Source organism: Pseudorca crassidens, chromosome 1, assembly GCF_039906515.1.
Source record: "Pseudorca crassidens isolate mPseCra1 chromosome 1, mPseCra1.hap1, whole genome shotgun sequence".
Classification (NCBI taxonomy): domain Eukaryota; kingdom Metazoa; phylum Chordata; class Mammalia; order Artiodactyla; family Delphinidae; genus Pseudorca; species Pseudorca crassidens.
Window position 1 is genome coordinate 115,329,481 of NC_090296.1, and position 20,861 is coordinate 115,350,341.

Below are 20,861 nucleotides of genomic sequence, written 5' to 3' on the forward strand. Positions count from 1 at the left end.
TAGTTTACCCATCATATAATTGAGCTACCTGGTTCCACAGTTTTAGAAACCTGAGGAGCAGCGGATTGTTTCTATGGGTAAATGCATCTGAATTCCAAACACAAAATGTCAAACTCTCTACTACAAGTGGAGTGTCTAACTGCAACTTTAAAATCAGGCTTGATTCTTCAGTTTCCAAAAGATAAACATGAAGCATTATATAATCTAACATAAAAATAACCAATACCGTAGAATTTTACATCTAGAAGGGATGTTAGAGATGATCTGGAACAACCTTTTAATTTTAATGTTAATTCTACATAGCAGGAGTGACTAATATATACAGTGTTTCTACTTTGGGTTCCCTCAATTGAGAAAATAAAAATCCAGACCATCAGGTATGCACATGCCCTTTTTAAAATACAGGTCCTTTGGGCAAGGATTTTTTTTTTCTCACTTAGAATTAAGACTTCAACCATTCTAAATGGAAATGCGAGCATATTTTAAAACCTTCTTTTGAGTTAATCTTCTCTCTCAGTTCTTCCACCAATGCCACCACCTTAAATACTTCTGATTGCTAAGGGATTCCAACACATTTCAATGAGACAGCCCATGCACACAAATCCCAAATGAGAACATATGCTCCAGCACTTGGTACCTGAGCACTCTAGGCAACTCACCTAGTGCTTCCAAGCCCCGGTTTCTTCATTTATAAAATGGAGAAACCCTGACTCCATGAATTCACAAGGATACAAGAACCAAACTAAATTATGTGAAAACATGTTTGGGAAGAATATTGATATACATATAAATGCTTATTATAAGATCTCCAAATTCCCACATTTCACGAGAAGAAAAAAATTTGCTCCAAATGTTCAGGTGTAGAACCTAAATGGCTTACAGTTGCTAAGTTAGCATTACATACATTAAAACCAAATGGGATTTTTCTATCTAAAGTTCCTTCTAGGAAAATAGAGTAAAATGTTAAAACTTAGGTATCAACATTTTGGTATTTCCACAGGTGGAGCACATACTTTCACCACATCCCTCCTGAAGGCAGGAATAGTCTCTTAGTAGTCCTTTCAGCTGCAGTAACTGGCACAGAAACTAGCTCTGTTCTTAATATCAGAATACACTTCTCCAGAATAAAAGTAAAATGTTCATATAAACATATGTGGGGTGGAAAGAGGTCTGGCCTGGGGGGACACTTGCTCTCACACCACACACAGCCTTGCATAAGCATTCTGGGCCTTCATTTCCCTTTAAAAGTCTACACTGGTAATGCCCCTTTTATCTGACGTCAGACATCCACCCAGAATACTGCACATAAAGCCTTTGAGCGACAAAATGAAAAAAGCTTCTCACAAAGTCCACACTTTATCCATAGTAGAGGCCTACTGATTTTTAGTTCATGTATACTTATAATAATAAACTTGGTTATGAAATATTTCCCATTGTTGTTAAAAGCAGTACTTTTTTTATTTTTTTGGCTGCACCACGCAGCATATGGGATCTTAGTTCCCTGACCAGGGATCGAACCCGTGCCCCCTGCATTGGAAGCGTGGAGTCTTAACCACTGGACCACCAGGGAAGTCCCCAAAAGCAGTAAAATAGATCAGATGTCGAAGGAAAGAAACTGGAGAAACCCTAAATGTTCTTCTTCCTGATGCATGGGAAGGAACCAAACCTTCCCAAAAATGTAAATTAGATTCAATCCAAAATCATATATTGCTTAATGTCACTGAACACTTAAAAGTCATTCATTATGGTAGTCTCCATCTTTTATGCCAAAATTAGACTCAATTTGTGATTTAATTCAATCTTTAATTATGATAAAACAGAATCAATGCTCAGCAAATATTGTACTACATGCTCATACTATCCGTGGTTACCCAAATCATTAACCTGGGAAGAAATGGTAAAAGCCCTCTTTTATAGTTCACTTTTCCTTACTCAAGTAATCTCTTCACTAACTGCTTCTATTTTATTTTTCACTACCTAACATTAATGGAATCACAAAGGAAAGGTCATCTAATTTTAAGCAACACAAAAGTTATCCAAGAAGCATTTTACATATGGAAATAAAGTGGATTATTTTATTTTACAGAATTAATTTTATTCCCAATGATGCTAATATATTTTAAAGAAGTACAGTGTTACTATTCCCCAACTATAGGTAATCAGCTCCTTCAAGGAAGTGACCGTGTCTGCCAACTCTGATCCTTAAAGCACGTGATAACCAAAAGAAAACTTAACAAATATTTCTGAGATTAGCTTTGAAAGGACTTTTATATATCAGTAATGGAAATCCAAATGCATATAATTCCTTTGGAAAGTTAAATACATCAGGATCTTAAGAATTCTGAGCAAATTCTGGTATGTTCTCTAGATGTAATATATGATGGAAACTAATTTACAGTGTAATGGTAGATGAAAAATATCAGATAAAAATAATGAAATATATGTAAAATATAAAAGTATATTTTATATAAATATGTATTTACACAAATCATACACCTTAAATGTGTTATAAATATATAATTTTATACATTTATATATTTAATATTTCAAATACAATATTTTGAACTTTTATATATAAAATGTTAAAATATTACATGTTATATATAAAATATAAAAATTATATATGAAATGTAATTATCAATTTTTTAAAACCTGTGCATTGGGAACAAAACTGTAAGGAGATGCACAGAAATGTTAAGACAGTATTTGTGTTTGGGTTATGAGACCTTGGCTGACATTTTCTTTTCTACATGTGCTAAATCTTACTTAATGGACTATGCACTACTTTTAGAATAAAACAATTTTCAAAAAGAAAAGAAAGGAAAAAATGGGAAGGAGCACTGATGAGAGATAAGGAAATGGCATAATTAGAGCAGTTAGTTACCACTTAGTGTTATAATTAAGGAACTTTTTATGTGATCACAAATGATAACTAAGTTACAGAACACTTGTGCTGCAGTGACGTCATTTGACAGGTACTACAGGAAGAAGTTACAGTTTATATGATGCTTTACACTTTACAAAATGCTTTCAAAATGTCACATCACCAGTCCTTCAAAGAATCCTGTGAGATAGATTCATATGCCCCATTTTCAGGATCAGGAAACTGAGGGCTAGAGAGAGAATGTGCTTTAATAATAATATCTACCATTTACCGAAAGATTACTCTGGGTTAAGCACAAAATCCTGTGAAAATTATCACCATATTACAAAGAAAACAGAAGGGCATAGGTTACAGCTGAGAGTCACTGTTCTTACTCAAAGCCACACATTTAAAACAGGAGTCTTGAGTTATAATCAACTTTGCGGAGTTAGTTAGTGGAAGAGTTGAGCCTATTCCCCCAGCCCTATGGTTTCTCTACTACACTGGTCTCCCCTCCTCGCCTACGGTTCTTTCAAGAGTGACTTAGTTTGACAACCACTAGGAAGGTCCAAAGGCAAAAGGACTAGGCCCAGTAATAACCAAAAACTAATGTTGGCGGAGGGCCTAGCCTCAGGAGGAAGGCAAGGCACTGAATAACTGCAGAGTGCAGGGGGCAAGTCGAACAAGTCTTAAAATACACATCAAGGGGTAGCCAGAGGAAACACTCTCTACTTCAGGAGCAGGGATGCCAACATAAATCACGATTCCTGCACCTGACACTCGCGTTCCTCGGTACCATTCCCAGAGCGCCTTTCCGGTTCACCTCAAAGGTTGCCCACAACAACCCCTGGGCTGGGGTCCTACTTTACAGAAAAAGCTGGAAGAAACGACATGGCGGGCCGGGCAAACAGAGAAACAACGAGTGCAGGAGCTAATGGTGGACACCTGGCGGACTGGGAACCTCGACCACGTCTGAAGGGCACCAGAGGAGTCTCGGGCCACCACCAAGGGGAGCAAGAGGCCAGGGCCCGCGGCGGCGACAGTGGCCCCGAGGGAGGCCGCGGTGCTGGGACTGTCGCCAGCCGAGGCTTGGCGCGGGGCTTGGAAATCGGCCCAGGTGCCTCACTACTTACGCTGGACTAGCCGGTCTGCGGAAAAAGTGGATGAGCAGCTGGTGACTAACGCACACGGGACGCCCGCAGCCATCTCTGCACCAGCGAACAGGTTCTGTCCCAGAGCCCCTTCCGCCTTGGGCGATACCACGGCCGCCGGCGCGCGGGGGAGACGCGCAAATGAAGGCGCATTCTCAGAAGGCACGGCCGGCCCTGCCTCCTCCACCAGCCCCTCTTCCGCTCCCGGCGTGGACCAGGCCGGGCTGCGCGTGGCGTTACCATGGGGACGAGCTCCCTCCGCAGCAGGTTCCGGCGCCTGGAGACCTCGCCTCCTCCGGGAGGTAGCCCCGCCCGGCTGTAGGCATGGCCCAGGAGACGGAAGACTACGACCCCATCGGATCCATATTAATCCAGGTGGGAAATGGGCCTCACCGTCCCTTCCCAACTAAGACCCTTCGAGCGAGGCCCAGCAGCGCCCATCCACTCACGCCCGCCCATCCACTCACGCCCACCCTCTTGGAGCGCCGCTCCCACACTGCCTCCAACACACGAGGGGCAGCACCGCTTAGAGAACTCCCAGATATGCCAACCCAGACCTCTCCCGCCAAGCTCACACACCTCCGGAGCCTGAGCCTGGAGGTTGCGCTCTCGAAGCACAACCATTTTGCCTCTGGTAAAACTCCAGGGCCATACACACCACCGGGATCTTTACTTTGGAAAAATGCATCTTACAGTGAGGCACCATTTTTAAGTGTTATGTTCTGAAAATTTTGATCCCATGATGTAGGGAAGTGGAGGAGATACGAATCAGACACATTGGAGAGGTGATAAATCTGGGGAGAAGTTGAAATATGTGAACTGCTTTTCTTAATCACCCCAGTTTTTTTGGATCTAGAAGTCCCTTGCAAATAAATGAGTTCTGGGGATGAAATGTACACCATGGGAATTATAGTTAATAATGCTCTACTGTGTGTTTGAAAGTTGCTAAGAGTAAATCTTAAAAGTTCTCATCACAAGAAAAAAAATTGTAACTATTGACATGTGTGATGATGGATGTTAACTAGACTTACTGTGGTGATCATTTAGCAATATGTACAAATATCAAATCATTATGTTGTATATGTGAAACTAATGTTATATGTCAATTATATCTCAATAAAAAATAATAAATAAAATAGAAATACCTTGCTTGGGAACATACAGATAGAGAAACATATTAAAGATAAAAGATTGCTAATCAAGTTAAAGTTTTTGAATGTGGAAATGTGACAAACTAAAAAACACAGGGAAGTAACTTTTTCTAATCTGAGGGGGGAAATATCAAGAAAGTATTAACTTCTCCCATATAACTCGGGTTATGACAGTTACACTCAGATTTTTCCAGAATGTTAAAAGTACTTTGTTTTTTCACATTTACATATGATAGTTTTAAAACATTTCCACATATATCGTCACTTTTAACTCTTATATTTACGTCTACTTGACTAAGGCTTGTAATTTGCCTAAGGTCACTCTATCAGGACTCTACTCAGATCTAAAGGGTCTAGTTTTTCTTCCTGCCATGATTTGGTCTGTTACCTCCCATCTGGGAGACTTCTTTAAGTTCACCTTTTCCAAAATACAAACCCCTAAACTCACCAATTTCATAGACTTCCCCAATATAAATCATACCCAAATCTTCCAACCTCACCTTTTATTATCCTTGCTTTCACCACCACCCTAGAATGAGTTTAGCCAAACTGCCACATCTCAGGGAACAGTCTCCACAAGACTGTCCTCACTTAGACACAAGGCACAAGTTCATGGGTCCCTAGAACCATCCTCACTTCAGACCAGCTATTCCTAGACCAGCTAGGAAGCCCTAGCCACCGCACAGTGGCTAATTTGCTAGAGCAACTCACAAAACTCAGGAAAGCACTATGCTTACAATTACAGTGTTTTTATAGCAAAAGGATACAAATTAAAATCAGCTGTGGGAAGAGATGCTTAGGGCACAGTCCAAGAGGGGTCCAAATGGAAAATGGTCCAGCCATTTTCTCCCCATGGAGTCATGGAGGGCATTACCTCCTTCCAGCCATGATATGTGACAATATATACAGATTATTGCCAACTAGAGAAGCTTTCCCAAGACTTTAGTGTCCAGAGTTTTTATTGGAGCTCAATCAAACTGCCCATTTGGCTGACTTTTAGTCTTCAGCCCTTCCCAGAGAGTAGACTAATGATTTCAGTCTAATTCCTCTGAAGATTGGAACTGATACAGCATAGCTCAAAGCCCCCATCATAAAGACATTCCTGTCAAGCAGGACACTTCAGGGGCCTAGAGATCATCACCTCCCAGTATCCAAGGGCAAAGGCCAGACCTCTCTTTGGGAAGAGCTAAGAGAGTCATATCCATGTTGATCAACCCCCCCACTTGCTTAAAAGGGTTACTTCGTATACACTAAGTGGAGGGCTATGCAGAGAAAGAGAGGCTACAGTTAAACTGATTACTGAGGCTGATCTCTAGATACAATGTAAAATTCTTCCTGGTACAATGTAGAACGTGTATAATAAGGAAACGTGGAAGACCTTCCTTACTTTTTCACTGCATTCTGAGTATTTGTGAGCATATGGCAGCACTCTCAGACATGCCAACATGGGTTCCATTTCTACCTGGGCCTGTGATTTATTTCCTCCAAAGAGCAGTACATCCAGTGAAAAGGATACTTGGTTGGGAGTCAGAATACTGAGGTCTGACCCTGGCAATGACATTGCCAGGGGGGTAACTTTGGGCTAGTCCCTTCATCTCTCTGGGCCTCAGTTTTCTCTTCTGTAGGACACATAGCTTAGATTAGAACTACCGCTGATTCTAAATTGACCCAATTTCCCCAAAAGTACATAATTGGTCTTTACTGTAAAGTGGACTTCCTTACCGTTAGCAGAGGTACTTCATTCAAATCTCCACTTGCTTCACCCTAATTTAGTATATTAGGTCTATGTCTCAGTGAGATACATTAAGCAACTCTTTAAACCCATGATTCTCAAAGCGTAGTCCTAGGACCAGCCTCATTAGAAACAGCTGGGAACTTGTGAGAAATGCAAATTCTCAGACCCCACTCCAGACCTAATAAATCAGAATTTCTGAGGGTGGGGCCCAGCAATCTGTTTTTACAAGCCTTTCGGATGACTCTGATGCACCCTCAAGTATGAGAGCTACTACTTTAGATCGTGCTGTAAAATATAAACTGTTGCATGATTTTGAAGAAAAATCACAAGAGCATAGTAGTTACCAGGTATCATGCATGGTTCTAAGTGCTATATATATCTAACTCATCTAACGCTTACAACAAGTCTATCCGATAAGTACTATTATTCTTTCAAGTTATGGAAAGGAAACTGATCAAAGATGAGCATTGTGGGTACTCATATACATAGAAAATTCAAGCAATCTTCTTTCATTTTCTATGTAAGAAGTTCTGATTGTGAATATTCTGTCCCAATCAGATCATATATCAAAGTCCATGTTTTCATTTTTGGTTCAGGAACTATGAGTACCATGCCCACATAGAGCTCTACTGGGCAGCATTTTGTTAGCTACTTAATTTCTTTCACCTTCAAGTGTATAATTCAGACCTTTCACAATTTTTTCTGGCTCTTTCCTCAACTGATCAGAATACTGAGGTTTTACTATAGTAATAATAATCATTATAATTAAAATAGTAGCCAGTATTTATTGAGAGCCAGACCCTGTGCTGAGGGCTTAGATAATCTCCTAACAACTACTGTAGTAGGCAGGTTTTATTTTTAGCTGCAGTTTACAGAAGAAGAAACTAAGATACAAAAAGTAAAGTAACTCACCCAAAGTAAGAAATCTGGTGTGTGCTGGTCCTTCAACAGGTTATGACACATTTGTGAAACAATCTTTAAGAAGTGTGGTGGTGATTCTGGGAGGTCTCCCAGATGGTTTCTTTTATTATTAAGTATTAGAAGCTTTGTGTTTATACTTTATTAATAATAATGTGGTGTCTTTATAGGTTTATAAACACTTGTTTGACCCAACTATTAAACATATGTTTGTGCAACCAGGATTACCAAGTCTTGCAATCAAATTAGCTTTTTAATTAGTTTTGGAAATCATATTTCAAAAACCCAACAGCTGTATGTTAACCCCAACCTTGGAAATATTTGAGCTGATTGACAGCTTGATATTATCACTGTCTCTCTTATCAAACCCTCTGTCTGGTTTGCCAGGAGCGTACAACATAAAAATGAATGGGGAAGCAATGAGAATGACTCAGCCAAACTCTTATCTTTAGCAGAGATGAATAAAATGGAGTCATGAGGCTGCTTTTGACAAAACGGAGTCTGGTTGCCTGGCTCTTTTAAATTCTAGAGCAACTTTTGTCTGCATTGAATTTTTCAAGGGCTTCTTATTAAGTAGCCCTGTCCCCAGACTGTCAAAATAATAATCTTCCTCCAAGTGGGAAAAGTTATGGAAAGCAATGCATTTGATGATCACAGAGATGATGGGTGACACATAAAATTTCAGTATGGTAGATTAGATCTATTTGAAGAATGGAGATTTAGAACTTAATCTCTTTTTCTACCCAGGTCTGGTGAAACATTTCCTACAGTACTTGTCTCTGTTGCAATTATACAAACAGATGTGCGGTTACTAAGAGGGGAGAAGAAATATCTGGCAAGGAAAGTAAAAACTTTTGAGAAAGAAAGAACAATTCAAATCAATGAACATTTACTAAGTGCCAGTTATATGCAAGGCATTTCACTAGGTTTTACCATTCAAGAGAAGAGAATTAACATTGGTTCAGTGCCCTCCTGTGTGGCTGGCCTTATACAAAGCACTTTATGTACTTTAACTCATTTTATTCTTGCCATTATTCTGAAAAGTAGCTATCTATCCCCATTTTACAGGTAAGAACACTAAGGCTCTAAAAAGCTAAGTAAATTTGCCCATCTCAGTTTAGTAAAGGAGGAAATAGAATTCTAGTTCATATCTGTCTGGTTCCAAAGCCTATATTCATTCATTTTCACACCCATTGTCTCATTTTCATTCTACAAGTAGAGTAATTCTTTTTTTTTTTCTTGGTAAGAACACTAGAGAAAATGTGGATGGTGTGCATGGACACTGTGTGAACAGTAATAGAACAAGGAATTATGTTCATTTGCCTTTTACCAAGTTATTACTATGTATCAGACCTATTACATATTATCTCACAACTCTATGAAGACATATAATTGTCCATACAAAGCAATGAAGAAATCAGACCTTCGGTTCCCTGATAAATAATCCAGTGTGGTTTTCACTCCCTCCAGCAGTTGACAGGCATAATTACAGAATGATACATGAAGCTACAAGTATTACAAATACTAGAGCTACAAGAAGGAAATTCAGTGCATTCAAAAGTCGAACAACAATAACAACAAAAAATGTGGGCCTGGAAGTGGGCTTGCCCTTGAACTGCTTTTTTGTACTTCCAAATGTCTTTAGACAATAGATAATAAATCAGCTGGCAGCACTAATTTGGACAAAACAGTTGAAAGAGGTACATCTTCATCCTTAGTGTGTACCAGCAAACAGTAGGTGTGTTCAAATTTCAATCTGTGAGCCCTGAAGGCTGTACATGATCATTTGTGCAGAGTACAAATGACCAGATGTGTCTGCCAGACTTTGATGCCCATCAGTGAAAAGATGCAAATCTTTTGATCTCTTGAATACTTGACTCCTTGGGAATACTTGAGAGCAATCGATAACATAGGCTGGATCAACGTGTAGGTCCAGTAATACTAACAGAGAAAAGGTAACTGTTTCAAAACGCCTTTAGCAACCCAATCTGCAGATTATTATTGGTGTGACTATCGCTGAAACAGGTGTTGGGTTCATAAATTTGCATAACAAAACGTTTCTCTTGTGGCAGCAGCCCATACAATAATTGGTGCCATCTGTATTTATCTGTGGAAGTTTGGTTTCTAATATGAATGCAGAGAATCTTGTGCTAATTTCATAATGCCTATTTTATTCTGAGGGTGCTTGACTTTGGAGAGATGTTCATCATTTCTAAGGAAAATACAAATTGAAGGAAAATGTTAAAGTAATGACATTATGTTGCTTTTTCTTCAAGGATTGTTTTCATTTCTGACTACATAAAACAAAATTAAGGCCACATCTACAGAACTGCTTCTTCAGAGCAGTAAGTGGGGAAGATCCAGCTAGAATGGAAAACCAGCAGGCCCTGTCCACATATTTATAATTCTCTTTTGAAAGGCACTGCTTTCACTAGAACCTCTCTTTGCCAGAAGTGTTCTGTCTTCTTACCTCTCAACCAATTAGTAGAAATCAGAGTTTGGCACAAACTTCTTATTGTATCTGACACAACTGCTTTACCAACTGAGAAAGCAGAAGCCATTTGAGTTGGAGTTTTATCTTAGATCTGTTTCTAATGGGGGAAGGACAAATAGAAAATTGTATGAAAGCTTAGTTTTCCAAAATCTGAAAGAGTGACTGGAGCCGTCTAACGAAGCACGTCTCAGAACCATAAGCACAGTCCTTTTCAATGATCACCATCTTTAAAATCAACTTTATTGTCTCTAGCAATTCAAGCAAATTGCAAACCTTTAAGATAAATAACTGTTTTAGGTGGACTATGTATGTATTCTTTTCTTTTTAAATTTATTTATTTTATTTACTTTATTTTTGGCTGTGTTGGGTCTTCATTGCTGTGCATGGGCTTTCTCTAGTTGTGGCGAGTAAGGGCCACTCCTAGTTGCAGTGCACGGGCTACTCATTGCTGTGCCTTCTCTTGTTGCGGAGCGCGGGTGCTAGGCGCGCGGGGTTTAGTAGTTGTGACACGCAGGCTCAGTAGTTGTGGCTCGTGGGCTCTAGAGCACAGGCTCAGTAGTTGTGGTGCACGGGCTTAGTTGCTCCGCAGCATGTGGGATCTTCCCGGACCAGGGCTCGAACCTGTGTGCCCTGCATTGGCAGGTGGGTTCTTAACCACTGCGCCACCAGGGAAGCCCTGTATTCTTTTACATTTTATATTCTTCTACCTCCAGGTCCAAGAAGAACTTTATCAATTAAAGGAGAAATTAACAAAATTCCCACATGAGGAAAAAGGCGAAACTCTTGACATTCAGAATCTTGAAACAGCAATCAAAAGGACTGAAATGGGGTTAAAAGTAAGTAGTGTTTTAGATATTAAATAAAATTCCAGAAGGAGACAAGGATTCCTCAAGAAGAAAAGAACTGTGCTTCTCACAGGCCCCATGTAATTCTGTAACAGAGGTGGGCCTCAGTTGGTCATCACCTTTCCCATGCTGTTCCTTTTTTATTTTTTTTTATTTTTTATTTATTAATTAATTTATTTTTTGCGGTACGCGGGCCTCTCACTGCTGTGGCCTCTCCGGTTGCGGAGCACAGGCTCCGGATGCACAGGCTTAGCGGCCATGGCTCACGGGCCCAGCTGCTCCGCGGCATGTAGGATCTTCCCGGACCGGGGCACGAACCTGTGCCCCTGCATTGGCAGGCAGACTCTCAACCACTGCGCCACCAGGGACGCCCCTGCTCTTCCTTTTTTAAAAGGATGATTATTAACTGATTGATTGATTTACGTGCCACAAGAATGTCAGGCATTGATAATATATGATTATGCAGTGATAACCCCTAAAATGTGGTTTGATAAAAATCATTTAGAGTTTTAAAAATAACTCCTCAGTCCAACAATATGCCTGACAAAAAAAAGGATTCATACCAATACATTGCAGAGAGTTTCTATCAAATTCACCAGGATTCTAAAAAATAGTTTACTTTTCCCTAATAGCTTAAGTATTTTGAGATTAGTTATTTTTGAAATATTGTAACCTAGTATGTAACAATGGAAATAGAAAAGAAATACACCAATTTTGGAACAGAGAAATAAAGTAGATAGGGACTTCATCATTATTAGACGAATATAAGAGCATGGGAGAATCCAATCTTCAGACCAGGATAACATTCATATATAAAACAAGGATCTATTAGCACATGGGTCCAAATAAAGGCCATCTCCATCTTCCAGACCTCTGATGATCAGTGTCTCTGCTCTTGCTTCTGACTTTCACTCTACCATGTTATTAGCATCCCAGCTCAGCTCCTGAGGCTGTGGTATATTTTGTTGCCTCATCAGACTAGCATGCCATTGTCCTATATTACGTGATGGTGAGAGGGCTGGACCCAGCTGGAGTCTTTGGGTTGGCCATTTAAAATAATCTGTTACCTAGAGGCCAAACGCTTTCCTCTGATGCTTGCCTGAAGTCCCCAAAAGGGAAAGACATCACTCAATGTCAGGGTTGCCTAGCAAGTTTCCCCAGCTAGGTAGAAACTGACTATTGTGTAGGTTCATTTGTGAAGAATGCTACAGGTCACTTAAGCTTTGAGTCTTAATTGTTTATGCTGCTTTTTGGGATAAAGTAATTTGGCCTTGAGTTGCCTAATGATACCTTAGCCTTGAAATAAACACCTAGCATGTTCTGCCTTTTGGCTTAATTACACCATTCCAAGAGTTAACCTAATGAAATGGAGTAAATTAGCTGAGGATCTCAAGTCCACTCTAATGGCCTAAACTTTAACTTTTCCATAACAGATTCACATCGAGAAGTATTTAAATGTTGTACACCAACGTGTTTTAACAACTCCTATTGATGATATCTTATATTCTTCTCGCGCTTCCAAATGGTAAGTAAAATAGCCATTTTAGGGTCCAAAATAAGTACGATTGAAAAAAAAAAAACTTTTCTCACACAGGTGAGATGACTGTAAAGACAAAACTCCTTGGCTTTGTTCATATCCATTCTACTAATTTCAGTAGAAGTTTTGCATAAGAAGTTAATGACAAAATAGAACTACCATATGACCCAGCAATCCCACTACTGGGCATATACCCAGAGAAAACCATAATTCAAAAAACCACATGCACCCCAATGTTCATAGCAGCACTATTTACAATAGCCAGGACATGGAAGCAACCTAAACGTCCATCGACAGACGAATGGATAAAGAAGATGTGGTACACATATACAATGGAATATTACTCAGTCATAAAAAGGAATGAAACTGGGTCATTTGTAGAGACGTGGATGGACCTAGAGAGTGTCATACAGAGTGAAGTAAGTCAGAAACAGAAAAACAAATATCGTATAATAATGCATATATGTGGAATCTAGAAAAACAGTATAGAAGATCTCAGTTGCAAAGCAGAAATAGAGACACAGACGTAGAGAACATATATATGGATACCAAGGGGGAAAGGGGTGGGGTGGGAGGAATTGGGAGACTGGGATTGACACATATACATTACTGATACTATGTATAAAATGGACAATGGATGGGAACATGTTGTATACCACAGGGAACTCACCTAGTTTGGAAGGAAGTCCAAAAGGAAGGGGATATCTGTATGTGTATGGCTGATTCATTTTGTTGTGCAGTGGAGGCTGAGGCTAACACAACATTGTAAAGCAACCATACCCCAATAAAAATTAATTTTAAAAAAAGAAGTTAATGGCAGAATTTGGACTTCAATAAAATTTATTCTCCATTACTTGTACTGCGTTCTAGTGCTTGACACCATGACAATTGTTTCAGGGTCCTAGTTTTGGTGTTATATATATATATTTATTTTTAGTAAAGCATATCCAAAATTCAACTCCTAAAGGAAATACTTTAAAACAAATCAATTTTTATGCTATTCAGGTTATGTGGGACTTTCTTTACAGTTTTTAGCCTGTCATAACGTGCTTTACTGTAAAGATGATTTTGGTATCCAGGGTAAACAAAACAAAAATAATAAAACTTGCTTGAAATATTCATTATATAATACATCCTAAGAGATGATTTATTAAAATTAGAATTGAGTTAAAGAGAAATGACCTTTCCACACACTACTATATATAAAATAGCTAACTAATAAGGACCTACTGTATAGCACAGGGAGATCTACTCAATACTTTGTAATGACCTTTATGGGAAAAGAATCTAAAAAAGAGTGGATGTATGTATAACTGATTCACTGTGCTGTACAGCAGAAACTAACACAACATTGTAAATCAACTATACTCCAATTAAAAAAAATAAAAAAGAGAAATGACCTTTCCTTACTTTGGACCTTCTTACATCCAGGCTTCCTGAATTTGAGTGTATATAGACTAAGGTTTTGTACTCAGCTTAAAACCCCTGTGGCCCTATTTGCATCATACATGTATACCAAGCATAAGTGAATCATATCAGAGAGTGAGGTCAAGTTTCAGAGCGCACACATGGAAACATGGAAACCTGGAGACACAGCCACATCCCAAGCCTCAGGAGTGGGGCGCAGAGGCTTGGGTGTACACTCTGCCTGTCTCCCTTTCTCCCACATGAAGGTAGTACCACAGGCATCCATCATCCCTTGGCAGAGGCAAACCTTCCCTAGTCTGTCTAGTTTTTAGTCATTTACATCTTAGATTTTTAAATTTGGGAATAACAATATGACCTGCAAATAGGTTAATATACATCATCTTTTGAAATAAACAATCTGTAGGGAAAATCATAAAAGGGATTCTTGGTCTTGGAGAAGAAAATATTGGAGGTTACTCTACCAACTTATATCGACTCAGCTCTAAATCAAGAGAGCCACACAGGGCAAAGTGGGAGGCCTATTCAGATGGCAGCCAGGAGATCTGTAGTAGGTGGGGAGTGCGTAGCCAAAGGATGGAAGGTACAAACAGCAGGAAGAAAGCTCCAGGATGGAGGGGGTGGGGAAAGTACACAGGAGAAGAGATGTCTGGCACCAACTCTAATGAAAGTTCTCCTGTCCTGTCTCCAGCTTTCTCTTCGTCCTCTCATCTTGACAAAGAACAGAGAGCCTGGGCTGTAGATCTGCAAGCTATGATAACTGAAAAGAGCAAACTAGGTAGCAGAGAACCAAACAGAAAGATTCTGGCCAGAGACCTTTGCTTGTACAGTTCTTCTCCCTGGCCAAGGTGTACCCTTGCCCCTTTTAGGGTCTGGAAGAGTAAAGGAAGGTGTTAGTGGGGGCATTCAGCTGGCTCCCAGGAGTGGTCCTTGGATCCTTTCTTTCCTGTTCAATACAATAATACAGTCACCGGCCCTCTTACCAGGGAGATGGGAGCCTGGCAAGTTTGTAGGAGCCCTACGAGCCTGGGGGAGCAACTCAGTCATAGCTGTGGATTTGGGATGCTAAAGTGGCACAAAATTTGAAGATGAAATGAGGGGAGCCAAGGTCAAAACTGGAGAAGAGTCCAAACTGGGTTTTCAAAGTAAGCAGACCCAAGGCAAGCCCTGGGAGTGGAAGTGTGAGTCACAGGGCATGGCTCAGGGCAGAAGAGGAGAAGCAGCAGATGGAAATGGAAAACATGAGACCCAGGAGCTCACGGCCGGTTGTCTGTGACTGTCATAGTCACACCTGGCTCTGCACTTGGGGCGGGGCACTGTCCAGAGACTGTCATGAATAGACTTTGCTTCAGAGTCTGCTGTGGCCTCCCAGGAGAGTATATGCAAAGCAGGTTGCAGAACCCCGAATTTCTTCAGGTTCACATGCCTGGGAGGAGCAGGACTGACCAATTCATTGCATTTTTCTTCTGAGGTTCCATGACAAAGTCCTTAGGATACCCAAGTAAACAAGGAGTTTTTTCATGACTGACGGAATGACTCACTGGGAAACCGGTTGCTCACAACTGATCAGGAGGCCAAAGGGGGAGACTTAGTTTCATAAAAGTTTCAAGTTGGGACAGAAACTGGACCTGGCCTTGGATCCCACAAGGCTATCAGTCAAAGAATTTGGGTGTGAACCCATAAAATGTGCTTGCTTATTTGTAAATTATATACTTATTATCATAGAGAGTGAATTATCAACTAACAGCAACATAGAAATGTTTCAATAATGAGATAAAGATGAACTAAACAGTTAAAAAATTTCTTTTACTTTATTAACAGCACAAAACTTCTTTCTCTTGTAAACAGGTTATTAATTATAATGTTTTGGTTTCTTAATCTTGTTAATCATGACAGCTTTATACTGGTTGTGGCTAATATCCCCAAAATACTCTACACTTAGCTGAGATTCAGCATTGATGCTGGTTGGATGTAAGCCCATATCTTAGTCTTCTGGATAATTTTTAAGTTTGGGGGGCTTGGGGAGGCTGACTCTTCATAAGTTTGATTGGTTGATCATCATTTTTACATTTTAATATGGCTGAAGAAAAGCTAGAAGTAAAAGTGTAAGTTCTGCCATTTTCTTGTTTTTCACCAATGCTTGTTATCATTTTGTTTTGTTTTTGTTTTTGTTTTTTTGCTGCATGGCTTGTGGGGTCTTAGTTCCCCGACCAGGGATTGAACCCACGCCCTCTGGCAGTGAAAGCTCGGAGTCCTGACCACTGGATTGCCAGGGAATTCCCAATGCATGTCATCATTATCTTAAATACAGTGTGGCTTTTCGCAGGATTTTTTTTTAGGACACCTGTCCATTTTCCCAGGCTTAGTTTAGTTAAAACTAAATAATATAATCCACAAACCCACTTCATGAATAAACTGCAGTTCACTCTAATGCTCTGGAAAAACACATACAATGCTGACCCGCCTGTTCGTTCTTTTGTGGTTTGGAGCTTCCACTCTCAGGAGGTATCCAGAAGCGCAGGTGACATGACCACATGAGGGGTCCAGTGACGAACTGAGTATTAAATAGTAGTACAAAGTAACTTCTTATTTTTATTTTTTATTTTATGCATTTCTTATTATAGATAAATAGAAGTTCTTACACTCTCTTCACACGACGAATGGCCTTGTCTTATGTATCACCTGAGACGTGGGTACCCTATTTGAGAGACCACAGGTCTAGAGTGATGGTTCTTAAACTTGGGTTTACAGTCCTCTTTCCCTGGCTCCCAGATGGGGTCCTGGAATCTGCATTGTAACAAACACTCTGGGTAATCCTCATGCAGATCATTCGTGCTTGGGATCCTTGGGACAAGCATGACTCCCTGGAATCAGTATTCTTTTGGCCAAATAGAGGGCCTGCCTCTGTGTGATCAATAGCTTAGTCCTGGAAATTCCGCTACCCCATTGCTATGAAGGGCTAGAGTAAGCCTCTTGCACTAGGATTGAGCCAAGAGTGGGACCTGGCAATAAGGCTGGTAGGCTTGTCAATGTCTGCTTACACAGTGAGTCTGGTGGAGTGTCAGGGGCCAAACAACCATGGCAGCAACTCCTTGTGAGAGGACTGGCATATAATAAGGACTACAAATTCCTGTTGCTCCTTTGACAGTAGAGCACAGTTCCTATGAGTAACTGAGATTCAATGTTTTTCAGATACATGGGGCTTCATTCTATTACGGAAGCCCAGGAAATTGGGAGAGTCCACTCAAAATGAGTACTATTGCTGAATCCACCTTTAAAAATTATTTAGAAAAGATAAACAATAATGATCATCATTATCATGAATTTCATCATTATCATAACACTTGACACTTTACAAAGGACTTTTTTTAAACCTATGAGGTAGATTTTTTTTTTTTTTTTTTTTTGCGGTACGCAGGCCTCTCTCACTATTGTGGCCTCTCCCGTTGCGGAGCACAGGCTCCGGACGCACAGGCTCAGCGGCCATGACTCACGGGCCCAGCCGCTCCGCGGCATGTGGGATCTTCCCGGACTGGGGCACAAACCCATGTCCCCTGCATCGGCAGGCGGACTCTCAACCACTGCGCCGCCAGGGAAGCCCTACCCTTTCCTTTTAAAGCTATGCAAACTGAGGTTCACACCAGTGTTCCAGGTCACACAGGTCATCAACAGTGAGGTCCACATACTACCCAAAGCAATCTACAGATTTAATGTGATTCCTACCAAATTACCCATGATATTTTTCACAGAAATAGAACAAATAATCCTAAAATTCATATGGAACCATAAGAGACCCAGAGTCGCCAAAGCAATCCTGAAGAAAAAGAACAAAGCAGGAGGCATGACCCTCCCAAACTTCAGACAATACTGCAAAGCTACAGTAATCAATGTCAGTGTGGCATTGGCACAAAAACAGACATATGGATCAATGGAACAGAATAGAGGGTCCAGAAATAAACCCACACACCTACAGTCAATTAATCTTCAACAAAGGAGGCAAGACAGTCTCTTGGGAAAAAGACAGTCTCTTCAGCAAGTGGTGCTGGGAAAGCTGGACAGCTGCATGTAAATCAATGAAGTTAGAGCTCACCCTCACACCATACACAAAATTCATCTTAAAATGGCTTAAAGACTTAAACATAAGACATGACACCATAAAACTCCTAGAAGAGAACATGGGCAAAACATTCTCTGACATAAATCATACCAATGTTCTCTTAGGTCAGTCTCCCAAGGCAATAGAAATAAAAACAAAGATAAATAAATGGGACCTAATCAAACTTACAAGCTTTCGCACAGCAAAGAAAACCATACACAAAATGAAAAGACAACCTACAGGATGGCAGAAAATATTTGCAAATGATGTGACCTACAGGGGCTTAATTTCCAAAATATACAAATAGCTCATACAACTAAACAACAAAAAAACAAACAACCCTATCCAAAAATGGGCAGAAGACCTAAACAGACATTTCTCCAAAGAAGACATAAAGATGGCCAATAGGCACATGAAAAGATGCTCGACATCGCTAATTATCAGAGAAATGCAAATCAAAACTACAGTGAGGTACCACATCACACCAGTCAGAATGGCCATCATTAAAAACTCTACAAATAACAAGTGCTGGAGAGGATGTGGAGAAAAGGGTACACTCCTACACTGTTGGTGCAGCCACTGTGTAAAACAGTATGGAGGTTCCTCAGAAAACTAAAAATAGAATTACCACATGATGCAGCAATCTCACTTCTGGGCGTATATCTGGACAAAACTATAATTCAAAAAGATACATGCACCCCTATGTTCATAGCAGCACTATTCACAATAGCCAAGACACAGAAACAACCTAAATGTCCACTGACAGATGAATGGATAAAGATGTGGTACATATATACAGTGGAATACTACGGAGCCATAAAAAAGAACAAAATAATGCCATTTGCAGCAAGATGGATGGACCTAGAGATTATCATACTAAGTAAGCCAGAAAGAGAAAGACAAACACCATATATCATCACTCATATGTGGAATCTAAAATATGACACAAATGAACATATCTATGAAACAGAAACAGAATCACGGACATAGAGAACAGACTGGTGTTTGCCAAGGGGAAGGGGTTTGGGGGAGGGATGGAGTGGGAGGTTGGGATTAGCAGATGTAACCTTTTATATATGGAATGGATAAACAACAAGGTTCTACTGTATAGCACAGAGAACTATATTCAATACCCTATGATAAACCATAATGGAAAAGGATATTTAAACAAAAGACTGTATATATATGTATAACTGAATCACTTTGCTATATAGCAGTAATTAACACTGTGAATCAACTATACTTCAATTAAAAAATTAAAAAACGAACAGAACAGTGAGGACCAGATTGAAGTCCAGTCAAGTGTCTGCAAGTATCCTCTCCTACATCATAGCTACCTGAAAACCAGGAAGGCTGATTTTCACAGGGGATGGTTTTCCTTTTTCCCAAGTATTGCTCAGGAAAATATCTGGTAGTTTTGTCTAACAGAGACAAAACCCAATAGATACACAAAGTGATGATAATGGATGCAGCACATGCAAGATTTTCCTAGCAGTCATTGAGAAAACAATGATAAGGACATTATCAAAAGTGGTATATTTTCTCCAACAAGCTCAAAGTGCTTTTGTATTGTTTTCAAAATAGGTTTCATTATTATCCCTACTTTGGCAATGAGTCTTCTTCTATGTCAAAGTGTGAGTCTTCCTCTTATCATTGCTGGCTTGCACAGATTTTATTGCTTAAGATATCTGCTCACACTGTTCTTAATGACCACGCTTTGCTTATTGACACTAGGAGGGTGACTACCATCTGTACCAACACCATCACAACTGCACAGAAATCTTCATTTTATATTCTGTGATGCTAGTGTTTTGAGGGGGAAAGAAAAACAAGAACAAAGCAGATAATTGTGAGAAACAGTGAGAAGGAAAGAAGAAGTTTCTGTTAAATGATGAGTATAGATTAGAAGGTACATTTTCACTCAGTTATTGAAGCCCCCTTGGAGCCAATCTCTTCTGGGTTGTTACAAAGCAGTACACAAATCCTCCTTATACAGAATATGACTACCTCCTAGTTACAGAGAGAGACAAAGCACAGGTTGTTAACACTTGGTCATCTAGGTGAAGGGTATTTGGATGCTCACTATTCTTTCAATTTTTCTATGGGTTTGAAATTTTTTGAAACAAAAAATAAAATTTTTAAAAGCATCATAAAGTTTAGAAATAACAATAAATTGGAAAACATTTCCAACACACATGATATAAAAATTGCTAATATTCTTAAATACAAAGTGCTCTCGCTGATAATAATAATAATAAAAACCCTTGACATAGACAAAAGGACATCAATAGAATACTCACAGAGCTAGAAATGCAAACAGCCAGTAAATAGGTGAAAAATATTTAATCTCACTGGTAAACAAGAATTAAATTATATATTACTGTTTTTCTTAACAAGTTAGCAAAACATGTCATTTAAAACACCCTAATACTCAGTGCTGATGAGGGGGCCGAAAGATGGGTGTACTTTTATACTACTGGTGGGAGGTATAAGTTGTCACAAAGTTCTTAAAGGAGGTTTTTCAAAGTATGTGAGAAGATTTTTTAAATTGTTATTTTTTAATTTGGTAGTTTGTATCTTAGGAATTTATCCTAGAATATAAGGAGAGATACGCATGGATCTCTGTATAAGTTTGTTCATTTCAGT

The 20,861-nt window shown here is 39.7% G+C and overlaps 2 protein-coding genes across 4 annotated transcripts in view; one reads left to right on the top strand and one right to left on the bottom strand.

The window, feature by feature from the left end:
* Positions 1-4,156, bottom strand: part of AAGAB (alpha and gamma adaptin binding protein) — an 86,659-nt gene extending 82,503 nt beyond the window's left edge. For all 3 annotated transcript variants that reach the window (XM_067751708.1, XM_067751713.1, XM_067751703.1), the window contains exon 1: positions 3,997-4,156. In XM_067751708.1, coding sequence (XP_067607809.1) covers positions 3,997-4,069 — 73 coding nt within the window. In that variant the 5' untranslated portion in view covers positions 4,070-4,156. The remainder of the gene's footprint in view (positions 1-3,996) is intronic.
* Positions 4,157-4,250: 94 nt separating this feature from the next.
* Positions 4,251-20,861, top strand: part of IQCH (IQ motif containing H) — a 209,916-nt gene continuing 193,305 nt past the window's right edge. Inside the window, exons 1-3 of the mRNA XM_067751661.1 lie at positions 4,251-4,389; positions 11,026-11,148; positions 12,591-12,682. Coding sequence (XP_067607762.1) covers positions 4,339-4,389; positions 11,026-11,148; positions 12,591-12,682 — 266 coding nt within the window. The 5' untranslated portion in view covers positions 4,251-4,338. The remainder of the gene's footprint in view (positions 4,390-11,025; positions 11,149-12,590; positions 12,683-20,861) is intronic.